This window comes from Sus scrofa, chromosome 9, assembly GCF_000003025.6.
Source record: "Sus scrofa isolate TJ Tabasco breed Duroc chromosome 9, Sscrofa11.1, whole genome shotgun sequence".
Taxonomy (NCBI): domain Eukaryota; kingdom Metazoa; phylum Chordata; class Mammalia; order Artiodactyla; family Suidae; genus Sus; species Sus scrofa.
In genome coordinates, this window is record NC_010451.4 from 92,876,739 (window position 1) to 92,890,354 (window position 13,616).

The 13,616-nt window shown below is 38.7% G+C and overlaps 1 protein-coding gene and 1 long non-coding RNA gene across 3 annotated transcripts in view; one reads left to right on the plus strand and one right to left on the minus strand.

Moving 5' to 3' along the window:
- LOC100522455 (multidrug resistance protein 1) overlaps window positions 1-13,616 on the plus strand; it is an 88,747-nt gene that overhangs the window by 39,011 nt on the left and 36,120 nt on the right. For both annotated transcript variants that reach the window (XM_013989592.2, XM_021102516.1), the window contains exons 9-15: window positions 1,095-1,266; window positions 2,313-2,426; window positions 2,560-2,670; window positions 2,854-2,979; window positions 3,077-3,280; window positions 3,596-3,766; window positions 6,077-6,238. In XM_013989592.2, coding sequence (XP_013845046.2) covers window positions 1,095-1,266; window positions 2,313-2,426; window positions 2,560-2,670; window positions 2,854-2,979; window positions 3,077-3,280; window positions 3,596-3,766; window positions 6,077-6,238 — 1,060 coding nt within the window. The remainder of the gene's footprint in view (window positions 1-1,094; window positions 1,267-2,312; window positions 2,427-2,559; window positions 2,671-2,853; window positions 2,980-3,076; window positions 3,281-3,595; window positions 3,767-6,076; window positions 6,239-13,616) is intronic.
- The window catches only part of LOC102164596, a 35,474-nt gene that overhangs the window by 1,077 nt on the left and 20,781 nt on the right, over window positions 1-13,616 (minus strand). Inside the window, exons 2-3 of the long non-coding RNA XR_299046.2 lie at window positions 4,504-4,658; window positions 2,823-3,757 (exon numbers count right to left, since the gene is read on the minus strand). This is a non-coding gene — a long non-coding RNA (uncharacterized LOC102164596). The remainder of the gene's footprint in view (window positions 1-2,822; window positions 3,758-4,503; window positions 4,659-13,616) is intronic.

The window sequence follows — 13,616 nt, forward strand, 5'->3', positions numbered from 1 at the left end:
GAGGCCATCTCCTGTACCTTGAACATCAAAAATTAGCCACTTTCCCAGTTTAAAAGGTCCTTGAATTGTCATTTGAGAGTAAGTGTTAAGTGATTAGAACAAGGGAGAGAAATACCTTTTAGAGGTCTCTAACATTATTTTTGTTTTTTGTTTGCTTCCTTGCTTTTGCCCTCTTTTGTAGAATTTCCCTATATTGACTGTAAGATGTATTAATGGTGTCCTCTAGGTTTGGCTAATGGAGTGCACACCTTGGTGCTATGAACAGGGTACAGTGTTAGAGATGTGCTGCAAACCTAATTTGCTCTGTCCTTGAGGCAGAAGCCTTGGGTGGCCCAAGACATCAGGCGAGAGCCCCTTCCTCAGCAAGAAGCAGCCATGGCAGGACCCCTATCAAAAGCACTGGCAGAGGGAATGGGAGGAGAGGCTGAGGAAGAGGGCACTGGTTCATAATGATGGATTTTATATACTTTTAAGCCAAATAATTTCTTCAGGACAGTAATTTTAAAAATAAATGTCTACGGCAGTAAGATATTCTGGGCAGTTTATTTACATGTAAAAAGTCTTACACGGCAATTCAGAGCTCTCGAAATGTTCTCACCAATGTATCTTACCAGCAGCCCCACAAGGAGGCAAAGCAGAGAGGAAAGTGTCCTCAGTGCTTCCTTGATGTTCAGAGAGTTAAATGACCTAGCTGTATTGAGCAGTTTCTAGTATTATATCTTCATTTGATTAATACACTTAAAACACATGCAGATTTTAAAGAGAAAACACGAGTGTTTTCACAGCTTGTCTTTTGTCTCGTGTATGAAACAATGCAGGTTCTGGAAGTTTACTAAATAGAACTTCATTTACTTCACTATTTCTAAGGCTCCACAAATTAACTTTGTCTCCATAAGGCCTCAGTTTCTACTTCTATAAGAAGGGATTAAAATGTACTAATATCCTAGGGTCAATGTAGACAAAAGGAGACAACATATGTAAAAAAACCTACCACAGGGCTGGGCACAGCCTTATTACTTAATAACTATGATACTCTAGTGACCCTTTCTGTAAGATTCATAAAGATGTGTGACAGTGTTTGTTACCTCTCCCAGGTATAACAAAAATTTGGAAGAAGCCAAAAGGATTGGAATAAAGAAAGCTGTTACAGCCAACATTTCTAATGGTGCCACTTTCCTGTTGATTTATGCATCCTATGCCCTGGCATTCTGGTATGGGACCACCTTGGTCCTCTCAAATGAATATACTATTGGACAAGTAATCACTGTAAGTGATGTTATATTAGGAAATAAATCACTGTTAATGATTCATTTCACTATGCCTGTGAAATTTAGTGGTGTTGGCTTGACTGCTAGACAATATGTTTTTAAAGAATTATTGAATAATACAAAGAACAGTGAACAAAAGCGTGGGATTTGGTATCAGGCCAAGTTGGTTCACATACCACCTGTGCCACTTATTAGCTGTATGATTTAGTTCAGTCACCTAGACTTTTCAAGACTCTGTTACCTCTTCTGCCAAAGGGAAATGACAGGAACAAGGTGCTATAACATTAGTGTTGCTGTAAGGACTAATCAAGAAAATGGTTATAGCCTCACTTAGCACAATTCCTTCTATGTGCATTGTTGGATAATATGTAACTACTGTGAGTTAGAAAGAAATCAATAATGACATTGTTTCTCTTCAGGGATTAAAGAGAACTGATGTCAAGTCTATTGATAGGAAACTGGGGCAAACTGAAAAAAAAATTAGAGCTTGTTCATCAGACCTCTAAGAAAACACAATCTGGTGGAGAGAAAAAAGAATTAATCTGATAAAGAATGTGTGCTTTATAATTTACAAAATATTTTCATATATATTGTTTGGTACAACAACACTAAGATTGCCAGGCAGGGAAAAAGGATAGAATCTTGCTTATTTTTGCAAATTAAAAAATTGAAGCCCAGAGACTTTAGGGAATCAGTCACCTGAAGACGTACATCCAGTTAGTATTTAATTCAGCATTCAGACCATAGGTTTCTGATTCTCTTAGGGTTTGTTTCCACTATACCATGCTAGTGATCTAAACCAAAATTCTTTGCCACTGAAAGATAAAAACATTCTAGTAATATAGAATTTACTGTTCCATTCAGCCAGTAAGACTAATTTTGCATTCTAAACTGAAAAGTACTTTCATTTAAAAAATATTTTTAACACCCAGTATTTGTCTATTGCCTTTCCATTTAAACATTTAATTAGCTATCCTAGAAGAAGTATAAAAACAATTGTACTAAACCTTAAGTAAACTGATGGTTTTCTTTCACATTCCTCAGGTCTTCTTTTCTGTGTTAATTGGGGCTTTTAGTATTGGACAGGCCTCTCCAAGCATTGAGGCATTTGCAAATGCAAGAGGAGCAGCTTATGAAATATTCAAAATCATTGATAGCGTAAGTCTGGGCTGGCTGTTTCTGTATCTGTCTAAAAAAGTTGATTTCTTTATCACTTCATCTGACTCTCAATAAATGTCATTAAAAGTAGTTATTGTAATCTAGTCATCTTCTGCAATTTTATTCTGTTTAGAAGCCAAGCATTGACAGCTATTCGAAGAATGGACACAAACCAGATAATATCAAGGGAAATCTGGAATTCAGAAACGTTCACTTCAGTTACCCATCTCGAAATGAAGTTAAGGTACAATGAGAAATGACTGATTAGTGATCCAACAGTATATTGGATGTTGAGTTTCTGATATCTTCCTTTAGAGATTGTAAAAAAATAAAAGGGTGTATTTAAACCAGTTTTGAATCAAACTGTTGGTTCATCACTCAATATCTATGTATTACCTGTAAGCTTATTCTTCATTCATCCTGGTAGATCTTGAAGGGGCTCAACTTGAAGGTAGAGAGCGGGCAGACGGTGGCCCTGGTCGGCAACAGCGGCTGTGGGAAAAGCACGACGGTCCAGCTGATGCAGAGGCTCTATGACCCCACGGAGGGCGTGGTGAGATGCCCCTTGCTGAACTAGCTACTGCGGTGACCTCTGCAGATCACACATCACAATCAGCAGCGGGTGAGATCACACCTATTTTTTCCTTCAGGTCAGTATTGACGGACAGGACATCAGGACGATCAACGTAAGGTATCTGCGGGAAATTATCGGCGTGGTGAGCCAGGAGCCCGTGCTCTTTGCCACCACGATAGCTGAGAACATTCGCTATGGCCGGGAAAATGTCACCATGGAAGAGATTGAGAAAGCTGTGAAGGAAGCCAACGCCTATGACTTTATCATGAAACTGCCTAACGTATGTCTTTCTCGATCTTTGTCACGTGAGAGGGTCACGGGGTCTGGCCTGATGTATAGGACGTTAGGAAAGGACTCTAAACTGGAGGAACCTCCTACTTAGGGAAATGGAGGTTATTCAGATGTTAAAGCTCTAGCAGCAGCAACTGGGAGTAGATGTATGCCTTTCATTAGGGTTGCTTATCACTCTGCTTTAAGAAATTGGACCATGTCTCCTGTGAGGCTTGTGTTGTTTATGTGATGACGTCCCACCCTAAAATCTGAGCTGACAGAGCTTCTTCTGTTGCTTACTCCTCCTGTGTTTTCTGTGATGTAGAAATTTGACACCCTGGTTGGAGAGAGAGGGGCCCAGCTGAGTGGTGGACAGAAGCAGAGAATCGCCATCGCTCGGGCCCTGGTTCGTAACCCGAAGATCCTCCTGCTGGATGAGGCCACGTCAGCGCTGGACTCGGAGAGTGAAGCAGTGGTTCAGGTGGCCCTGGATAAGGTGTGTGAACCTCAGTTCAAACATAGCTGGTTTACAGGAATAAGACCATTCCATTCTTGATTCCCCCAATATTATTTGTTTGCTTTAAATTTATTTTATGATTTACATTTTTTTATTTTTAAAAAGTTTTTTGAAGTATAGTTGATTTACAGTGTTGTGATAATTCTATTGTACATCAAAGTCATTCAGTTATACATATATATACATCCATTCTTTTTTACATTATTTTTCCATGTAGGTTATCCTAGAATATTGGGTAGCGTTCCTAGTGCTGTATAGCAAATCTTTGTTGGTCAGCAATTCCATCGGAGGCATATGCCAATCCTAAACCCCCAATCCAGCCACTTCTAAACTGATTCTTTATGCCCCTAAAATCATTAAGCCTCGTTGGATCTTTTTAACTTCGATTTATTTCTCTGCCATTTTTTTAGGTAGAGATGAATATACTTTCATTGATAGATATTTGCAAACTTTAAAAGTTAATCAATGAGAAATTTAGACTCAACGGAAAATTTGTATTCATTGTGATCTTGAAAACTTAGCCTTAGAGATAACCCTGTTGTTTAGGTTTTGTGAGTCTCTACCATTGTCAACAAGAAGAGAATATGACTGTTGTTAAAAAAGGAAAGTTCACATTTAGTTCCCAAGATACTAAATGCCCAGTGAAGACTGTGCGGGAAATGAGAAACCTCTTATCCCCAGGAGAGTGGCAGAGAGCCGATGATGTTGGAAATTACCTGACCATGAAATGACGTTGGCCATCAATAGTGTTTGACAGTCATGCACTTCTTGAGTCTGCGTGACTCATTCATCAAATTGGACTTGAGTGTTCATGCTGTTTCAGGCACTGTGGGCTTGGTCTCTGTCACATGGTGGTAAACAGGCTATAGCTCTGTGAGGACAAGAATGTGGAAAGGTTTTATTAACCCATAAGTCCTCTGAGGTCAGGTGTCACAAAGAATTCAAACTCATCTTGGCTCCAACTCCCCCTCTTGAATAATGAAACAGCACTGTTTCTTTAAACATCGTGTTTTAAGTGTGCATAATAGATAGTTGAGAGAGGAAAAAGCAAGTTGCTCAACATTTTGTGAACCAAAAGAGGGACAGATGGGATTGTGAATTAAATACTTAGAGGCTTACATAATATTAATATGCAACTCATATTTGTGTTTCTATTTATTATAATAAAACACCATTTATCATAGTTGATTTACAATATTGCACCAAATTCTGCCATATAGCCAAATGACCTATTCATACGTCTATCTACATTTTCTTTCTTGTATTATCTTCCATCAGGGTCTATCCCAACAGATTGGATCTAGTTCCCTGTACTATACAGCAGGACCTCATTGCTTATCTATTCTAAATGTAATAGTTTGCATCTAATAACCAAGTTCCCAATCCATCCCACTTCCTCCCCCAACCCCCTTGGCAAGCACAAGTCTGTTCTCTATGTCTGAGTGTCTTTCTGTTTGTACATAGGTTCATTTGTACCATATTTTATTTAATTTAAACTATTTTTTTTGCCTTTTAAGGCCACACACACCTGCAGCATATGGAGGTTCCCAGGCTAGGGACTGAATCAGAGCTGTAGTTCCTGGCCTACACCACAGCCACAGTAACATGGGATCCTTAACCCACTAAACAAGGCCAGGAATCGAACCTGTGTCCTCATGGATGCTAGTCAGATTTGTTAACTGCTGAGCCACGATGAGAACTCCTCATTTGTGCCATATTTCATATTCCACAGGTAAGTGATATCATATGGTATTTATCTTTCTCTTTCTGACTTACTTCACTTAGTATGAGAATCTCTAGTTGCATCTCTGTTGCTGCAAATGGCAATATTTCATTGTTTTTCATGGCTGAGTAGTATTCCATTGTGTATATGTACCACATCTTCTTAATCCGTTCATCTGCCGATGGACATTTAAGTTGTTGCCATGTCCTGGCTATTGTGAATGGTGCTGTTATGAATACAGGAGTGTATGTATCTTTTTGAATTATAGTTTTTTCTGGATATATACTCAAGAATGGGTTGCTGGATCATATAGCAGTTTTACATTTAGTTTTCTGAGGAACCTCCATACTGTTTATAACATAGTGGTTGTATCAATTTATATTCCCACCAAAAGACACCCTTTTAAACCAGTAACTATACATTTACTGAAACCAGAGACTACCTTTTATAGCTAACGCAGTTTTGCAGTGTCCAAAGCATTGGGGGTCAGTACATATAAACTGAAGGAATGAATTTTTCCATATAATTGTTCATGTGTTCAACAACCAAATTTCTTCTCTCTGTAGGCCAGAGAAGGCCGGACCACCATTGTGATAGCCCATCGTTTGTCCACAGTTCGCAATGCCGATGTCATTGCTGGTTTTGATGATGGAGTCATTGTGGAGAAAGGCAGTCATGATGAACTCATGAAGGAGAAAGGCATTTACTTCAAACTTGTTACAGTGCAGGTATAGACTAAGTCTAGCGTTTTCCTAGAGAATCTCAGGTTTAAGTTGATTTTGTTGTGTTTGGTGCTATAAATCAATGTTACTTGACTTGATTATCTTGAGAAGAGGGAAAAAAAATAAGTGGTGGGGAGGGATCAGGATCAGACCAGTGTTTTCAATATTTTTTCTTTTTCTTTTTCTGTAAAAGAGAGGAAATAGGAGTTCCCGTAGTGGCTCAGTGGTTAATGAAACTGACTGGTATCCATGAGGACGCAGGTTCGATCCCTGACCTCGCTCAGTGGGTTAAGGATCCAGTGTTGCCATGAGCTGTGGTGTAGGTTGCAGACACGGCTCAGATGCTGTGTTGCTGTGGCTATGGCACAGGCTAGCAGCTAAAGCTCTGAATCGACCCCTAGCCTGGGAAAGTGCATATGCTACAGGTGCAGCCCTAAAAAGACAAAAAAAAAAAAAAAGGAGAAATAAAGAGAGATAATTACAGAAAATGAACATTAAGAGAGGTTTAAAAGTGAGCTCTCCACTCCGGTAGCCACTGGCCATATTTGGCTATTAAGCACTTCAGCAGTGGTTAATCTTGAATTGAAGTACTTATTAAATAGAAAAGACATACTGGAGTCCAAAGCCTTTATAAAAAAAGAATGCAAAATATCTCAAAATCTTTGCATTGATTTAATGTCCTAGATATATTATGGAGTTCCCATTGTGGCCCAAAGGTAGCAAATCTGTCTAGTATCCATGAGGATGCAGGTTCAATCCCTGGTTTCACTTAGTGGGTAAAGTATCTGGCATTGCTGTGAGCTGTGATGCAGCTTTGATTCTGCATTGCTGTGGCTGTGATGCAGGCCAGCATCTACAGCTTGATTGGACCCCTAGGCTGGGAACTTACATATGCCTCAGGTGCAGCCTTAAATTGACACATACAAATAAAAATCTCGGCTACATTAAGTTAAATAAAAAATATAGTTAAGATTGGTTTTTCCCTCTCTTTTTATTTATTTATTTTTTATTTTTAATTAGATTTTTTAAAATTAAAAAAATTTTTTTTTCCTGCTGTACAGTATGGGGACCAAGTTACACTTACATGTATACATTTTTTCCCACCCTTTGTTTCGTTGCAATATACGTATCTAGACATAGATCTCAATGCTACTCAGCAGGATCTCATTGTAAATTCATTCCAAGTTGTATCCGATAACCCCAAGCTCCCGATCTCTCCTACTCCCTCCCTCTCCCCCTAAGCAGCCACAAGTCTATTCTCCAAGTCTATGATTTTCTTTTCTGTGGAAATGTTCATTTGTGCTGTAAATTAGATTCCAGATAAAAGTGATATCATATGGTATTTGTCTTTGTCTTTCTGACTTATTTTACTCAGTATGAGAGTCTCTAGTTCCATCCATGTTTCTGTAAATGGCATGATGTCATTCTTTTTTATGGCTGAGTAGTATTCCATTGTGTATATATACCACATTGTCCTAATCCAATCATCTGTCAATGGACATTTGCGTTGTTTCCATGTCTTGGCTATTGTGAATACTGCTGCAATGAATATGCGGGTGCGTGTGTCTTTTTCAAGGAAACATTTGTCTGGATGTATGCCCAAGAGTGGGATTGTGGGGTCATATGGTAGTTCTATGTATAGATACCCAAGGTATCTCCAAACTGTTCTCCATAGTGGCTGTACCAGTTTACATTCCCACCAGCAGTGCAGGAGGGTTCCCTTTTCTCCAAAACCCCTCCAGTGCTTGTTATTTGTGGACTTCTTAATGATGGCCATTCTGACTGGTGTGAGGTGATATCTCATGGTAGTTTTGATTTGCATTTCTCTTATAATCAGCGATGTTGAGCATTTTTTCATATGCTTGTTGGCCATCTGTATATCTTCCTTGGAGAACAGTCTATTCAGGTCTTTTGCCCATTTTTCCATTGGGTGATTGGCTTTTTTGCTGTTGAGTTGTGTAAGTTGCTTATATATTCTAGAGATTAAGCCCTTGTCCGTTGCATCATTTGAAACTATTTTCTCCCATTCTGTAAGTTGTCTTTTTGTTTTCTTTTTGGTTTCCTTTGCTGTGCAAAAGCTTTTCAGTTTGATTAGGTCCCATGGGTTTATTTTTGCTCTTATTTCTGTTGCTTTGGGAGACTGACCTGAGAAAATGTTCATGAGGTTTATGTCAGAGAGTGTTTTGCCTATGTTCTCTTCAAGGAGTTTGATGGTGTCCTGTCATATATTTAAGTCTTTCAGCCATTTTGAGTTTATTTTGGTGCATGGTATGAGGGCATGTTCTAGTTTCATTGCTCTGCATGCAGCTATCCAGGTTTCCCAGCAGTACTTGCTGAAAAGACTTTCTTTTTCCAATTTTATGTTCTTGCCTCCCTTGTCAAAGATTAATTGACCATAGGTGTCAGGGTTTATTTTTGGGTTCTATATTCTGTTCCATTGGTCTGTCTGTCTGTTTTGATACCAGTACCACACTGTCTTGATGACTGTGGCTTTGTAATATTGCTTGAAGTCTGGGAGATTTATGCACCCTGCTTGGTTTTTATTTCTCAGGATTGCTTTGGCAATTCTGGGTCTTTTGTTGTTCCATATAAATTTTTGGATTGTTTGTTCTAGTTCTGTGAAAAATGTCATGGGTAATTTGATAGGGATTGCATTGAATCTGTAGATTGCTTTGGGAAGTATGGTCATTTTTACAATATTAATGTTTCCAACAGGAGCATGGAATATCTTTCCATTTCTTTACATCTTCTTTAATTTCCTTGATTAATGTTTTATAGTTCTTGGCATATAAGTCCTTTACCTCCTTGGTCAGGTGTATTCCAAGGTATTTGATTTTTTTGAGGTGCAATTTTAAAAGGTATTGTATTTTTGTATTCCTTTTCTAATATTTCATTGTTGGTATACAGAAATGCAACTGATTTCTGAATGTTAACCTTATATCCTTCATTCTTTGCTGAATTTGTTGATAAGTTCAAGTAGTTTTTGTGTGGAGTCCTTAGGGTTTTCTATGTATAGTATCATGTCTGCATACAGTGACAGTTTTATCTCTTCTCTTCCTATTTGTATGCCTTTTATTTCTTTTGTCTGTCTAACTGCTATGGCTAGGACTTCCAAAACTATGTTGAATAGCAGTGGTAAGAGTGGGCATCCTTGTCTTGTTCCAGATTTGAGTGAGAAGGCTTTCAGTTTTTCCCCATTGAGTATTATATTTGCTGTGGGTTTGTCATAAATGGCTTTGATTATGCTCAGGAATGTTCCTTCTATACCCACTTTGGCAAGAGGTTTTTTTTTTTTTTTGTCTTTTTCCCATTTCTTGGGCCGCTGTCATGGTATATGGAGGTTCCCAGGCTAGTGGTCGAATCAGAGCTGCAGCCACTGGCCTATGCCAGAGCCACAGCAACTCGGTATCCGAGCCACGTCTGCAACCTACACCACAGCTCATGGTAACGCCGGATCCTTAACCCACTGAGCAAGGCCAGGGACCAAACCCGCAACCTCATGGTTCCTAGTTGGATTCGTTAACCACTGCGCTGTGACAGGAAGTCCCTGGCGAGAGTTTTGATCATGAATGGATGTTGGACTTTGTCAAGTGCTTTTTCTGCATTTTTTGAGATGATCATATGGTTTTTGACTTTTCTTTTGTTAATGTTGTGTATGACATTGATTGATTTGCATATGTTGAACCATCCTTGTGCACCTGGGATGAACCCTACCTGATCATGGTGTATGATCTTTTTGATATGTTGTTGGATTCGGTTGGCTAAAATTTTGTTGAGAATTTTTGTGTCTATGTTCATCAAAGATACTGGTCTATAGTTTTCTTTTTTGGTCATATCTTTGTCTGGTTTTGGAATTAGGGTGATGGTGGCATCAGAGAATGTCTTTGGGAGTGTTCCTTCTTCTTCAACCTTTTGAAAAAGTTTAAGGGAGTTCCCGTTGTGGCGCAGGGGTTAACGAATCCGAATAGGAACCATGAGGTTGCGGGTTTGGTCCCTGCCCTTGCTCAGTGGGTTAACGATCCGGCGTTGCCGTGAGCTGTGGTGTAGGTTGCAGACGTGGCTCGGATCCCGCGTTGCTGTGGCTCCGGCGTAGGCCGGTGGCTGCAGCTCCGATTCAACCCCTAGCCTGGGAACCTCCATATGCCACAGGAGCGGCCCAAGAAATTTCAAAAAGACAAAAAAAAAAAAAAAAAAAAAAAAAAGAAAAGAAAAAGTTTAAGGAGGATGGGCACCAATTCCTCTTTATATGTTTGATAGAATTCACCTGTGAAGCCATCTGGTCCTGGACTTTTATTTGTAGGGAGTGATTTTATGACCTCTTCAATTTCATTTCTAGTGATTGGTCTGTTCAGTTGGTCTGTTTCTTGATTCAGTTTTGGCAGGCTGTAAGATTCTAGAAAATTGTCCATTTCTTCCAGATTGTCAATTCATTGGCATATAGTTTTTCATAGTATTCTGTTATGGTATTGTGTATTTCTACAGTACAAATTTCTGCAGTACGTATCTGTTGTGATTTCTCCCTTTTCATTTCTAATTTTGTTTATTTGGGTTCTTTCTCTCCTCTTCTTAGTGAGTCTAGCCAGGGGCTTGTCAATTTTGTTTACCTTTTCAAAGAACCAGCTCTTGGTTTTATTAATTTTCTCTATTGCTTTTTGAATCTCTATTTTATCGATTTCCTCTTTGATCTGCATAATTTCCTTCCTTCTGCTGACTTTAGGACTTTTTTGTTCTTGTTTCTAATTTGTTTAGGTGGAGGGTTAAGTTGTCAATTTGAGATCTTTCTTTTTTGAGGAAGGCCTGTATTGCTATGAATTTCCCTCTGAGCACTGCTTTTGTGGTGTCCCATAGATTTTGAGAGGTTGTGTCTTCATTATCGTTTGTCTTAAGGTATTTTTTAATTTCCTTCTTGATTTCCTCATTGACCCATTGGTTTTTTAGTAGTATGCTGTTTAGTCTCCATGTAGTAGGTTTGTTCTCATTTCTTTTCCTGTGGTTGATTTCTAGTTTCATGACACTGTGGTCAGAGAAGATACTTGAAATAATTTCTATGCTCCTAAATTTGTTGAGGTTAGCTTTGTGTCCCAGTATGTGGTTGATTCTTGAGAATGTTCCATGCACACTTGAGAAGAATGTGTATTCTGATTGTTTTGGATGTAGTGTCCTGAAGATGTCAATTAAGTCTAACTTTTCTATTGTTTGCTTTAGGATCTCTGTTGCTTTAGTGGTTTTCTGTCTAGAGGATCTGTCCATTGATGTGAGTGGGGTATTAAAGTCTCCTACTATGATTGTATTCCCATCAATTTCTCCCTTTATGTCTGTTAATATTTGTTGTATGTATCTGAGTGCTCCTGTGTTTGGGGCAAATATGTTGATGACAGTAATATCCTCTTCTTGAATTGATCCCTTAATCATTAAATAGTGTCCTTCTTTATGTCTTTTGTTTTAAAGTCTATTTTGTCTGAGTATTGCAACTCCTGCTTTCCTGTCATGTCTACTGGCATGAAATATTTTTTCCCACCCCTTTGCTTTCAATCTATGTGTGTCCTTTGTGCTAAGGTGAGTTTCTTGTAGGCAGAAGATTGAAGGTTTTTGCTTTTTTATCCACTCAGCCACTCTGTGTCTTTTGATTAGAGCATTCAGTCCATTGACATTTAAGGTGATAATTGATAGATGATTATTTATTGCCATTTTAAACCTCGTGTTCCAGTTGATTCTATGATTCTCCATTCTTCCTTTCTTTTTTTGGTTGGATGGTCTCCAATTATTTTCTGCTTGAGTGTTTTTCTTTTCATTTTTTGTGAATGCAGTGTTTGGTTTTGATTTGTGGTTCCCCTGTTTTTTAAGTATGCTAACCCCTTCCTATAATTGTGTGTTTTAGCCTGATGGTCCTGTAGGTTCAAATACTTCATTACTATACTAAAATTAAGAAGAGGAAAAAAAAGTGAGAGAGAGAGAGAGAGAGAGAAAAGAAAAAAAAATTTTAAAAACAGTCTATTTATTTCCTTACTTCCCTTACCCACATTTTATGATTTTGATGACTCTTTTTTTCTTTTTAATTTTATTTTGTTTTAAACATGTTCATGATTAATCTGTATGCTGGCTTATTTGAGTGACTGCTCCCTGTGGGTTTCCTCAATCCTAGTTTTTCCTCATTTTTTCCCCTTTCTTTCCTTCCTTTTTGGTTTAGAGAAGCCCTTTCAATATTTCTTTTAGCCTGGGTTTTGTATTGCTGTATTCTTTTAGCTTTTGTTTGTTGGAAAAATTTTTTATTTCCCCTTCTATTTTAAATGATATTCTTGCTGGATAGAGTATTCTAGGTTGCATATTTTTTCCTTTTAGGACTTTAAATATCTCTTGCCATTCTCTCCTGGCCTGTAGAGTTTCTGTCGAAAAATCAGTTGATAACCTTATAGGGGTTCCCTTATAGGTAACATTTTGCTTTTCTCTTGCTGCCTTTAGGATCCTCTCTTTATCATTAACTTTTGCCATTTTTGTGATAATGCATCTTGGTGTGGGTCTATTTGGGTTCAACTTGTTTGGGGTCCTCTGTGCTTCCTGTATCTTAAAATCAGTATCCTTTAGATTTGGGAAGTTTCCAGCGATAATTTCTTCAAATATATTTTCCATCCCCTTATCTTTTTCTTCTCCTTCTGGAATTCCTATTATGCGTATATTGGCCAGCTTTATATTATCCCATAGGTCTCTTATATTGCTTTCGTGTTTTTTCATTTGGTTTTCTGTCTGCTGTCCTGATTGGGTGATTTCCATTATTCTATCTTCCACATCACTAATTGGTTCTTCTGCATTATTCATTCTGGTTTTTACTGCCCTGAGTTCAGTTTATATCTCTGCAAATGAATTTTCTAGTTTTTCTTGGCTCCTCCTTATATTTTCTAGTTCCTTTCTGAGGGTGTCTGCATTACTGTTCATATCTTCTCTTAATTTCTTCAGTATTTTCACTATCCCCCTTTTGAACTCCAAGTCTGTCAGACTGTAGAGGTCTGTTTCATTGTTGACTGCTTTAGGTGAGTTCTCCTGTTGGTTTAACTTGGGGTGGTTTCTCAGCTTCTTCATCTTGCTGCTTGTTTTCTTTTTCTTGGTGGAGTTGTATTCCCCATGGCCGGGCAGGGTTTGCCTTGGCACTGCTGTAGAATCTTTCCCAAGGGCTGGCATTGTTGGTCGGTCTTCTCTGAGGCAGCATGGCTTTTCCTGAGGGTGGGCAGGGCTGACAGGGTCTCTCTGAAACAAAGGAGGACTTCCTTAGGGCAGACAGGACTGGGAGGTCTGCACCACAATGGAAGCAGATTTCATGCGGCCAGGCAGAGCTTGATCTGGTGTTTCTGGGCTGTGGGGCTCTTCCAGGGGGCTGGCAATGCTGGGCAGC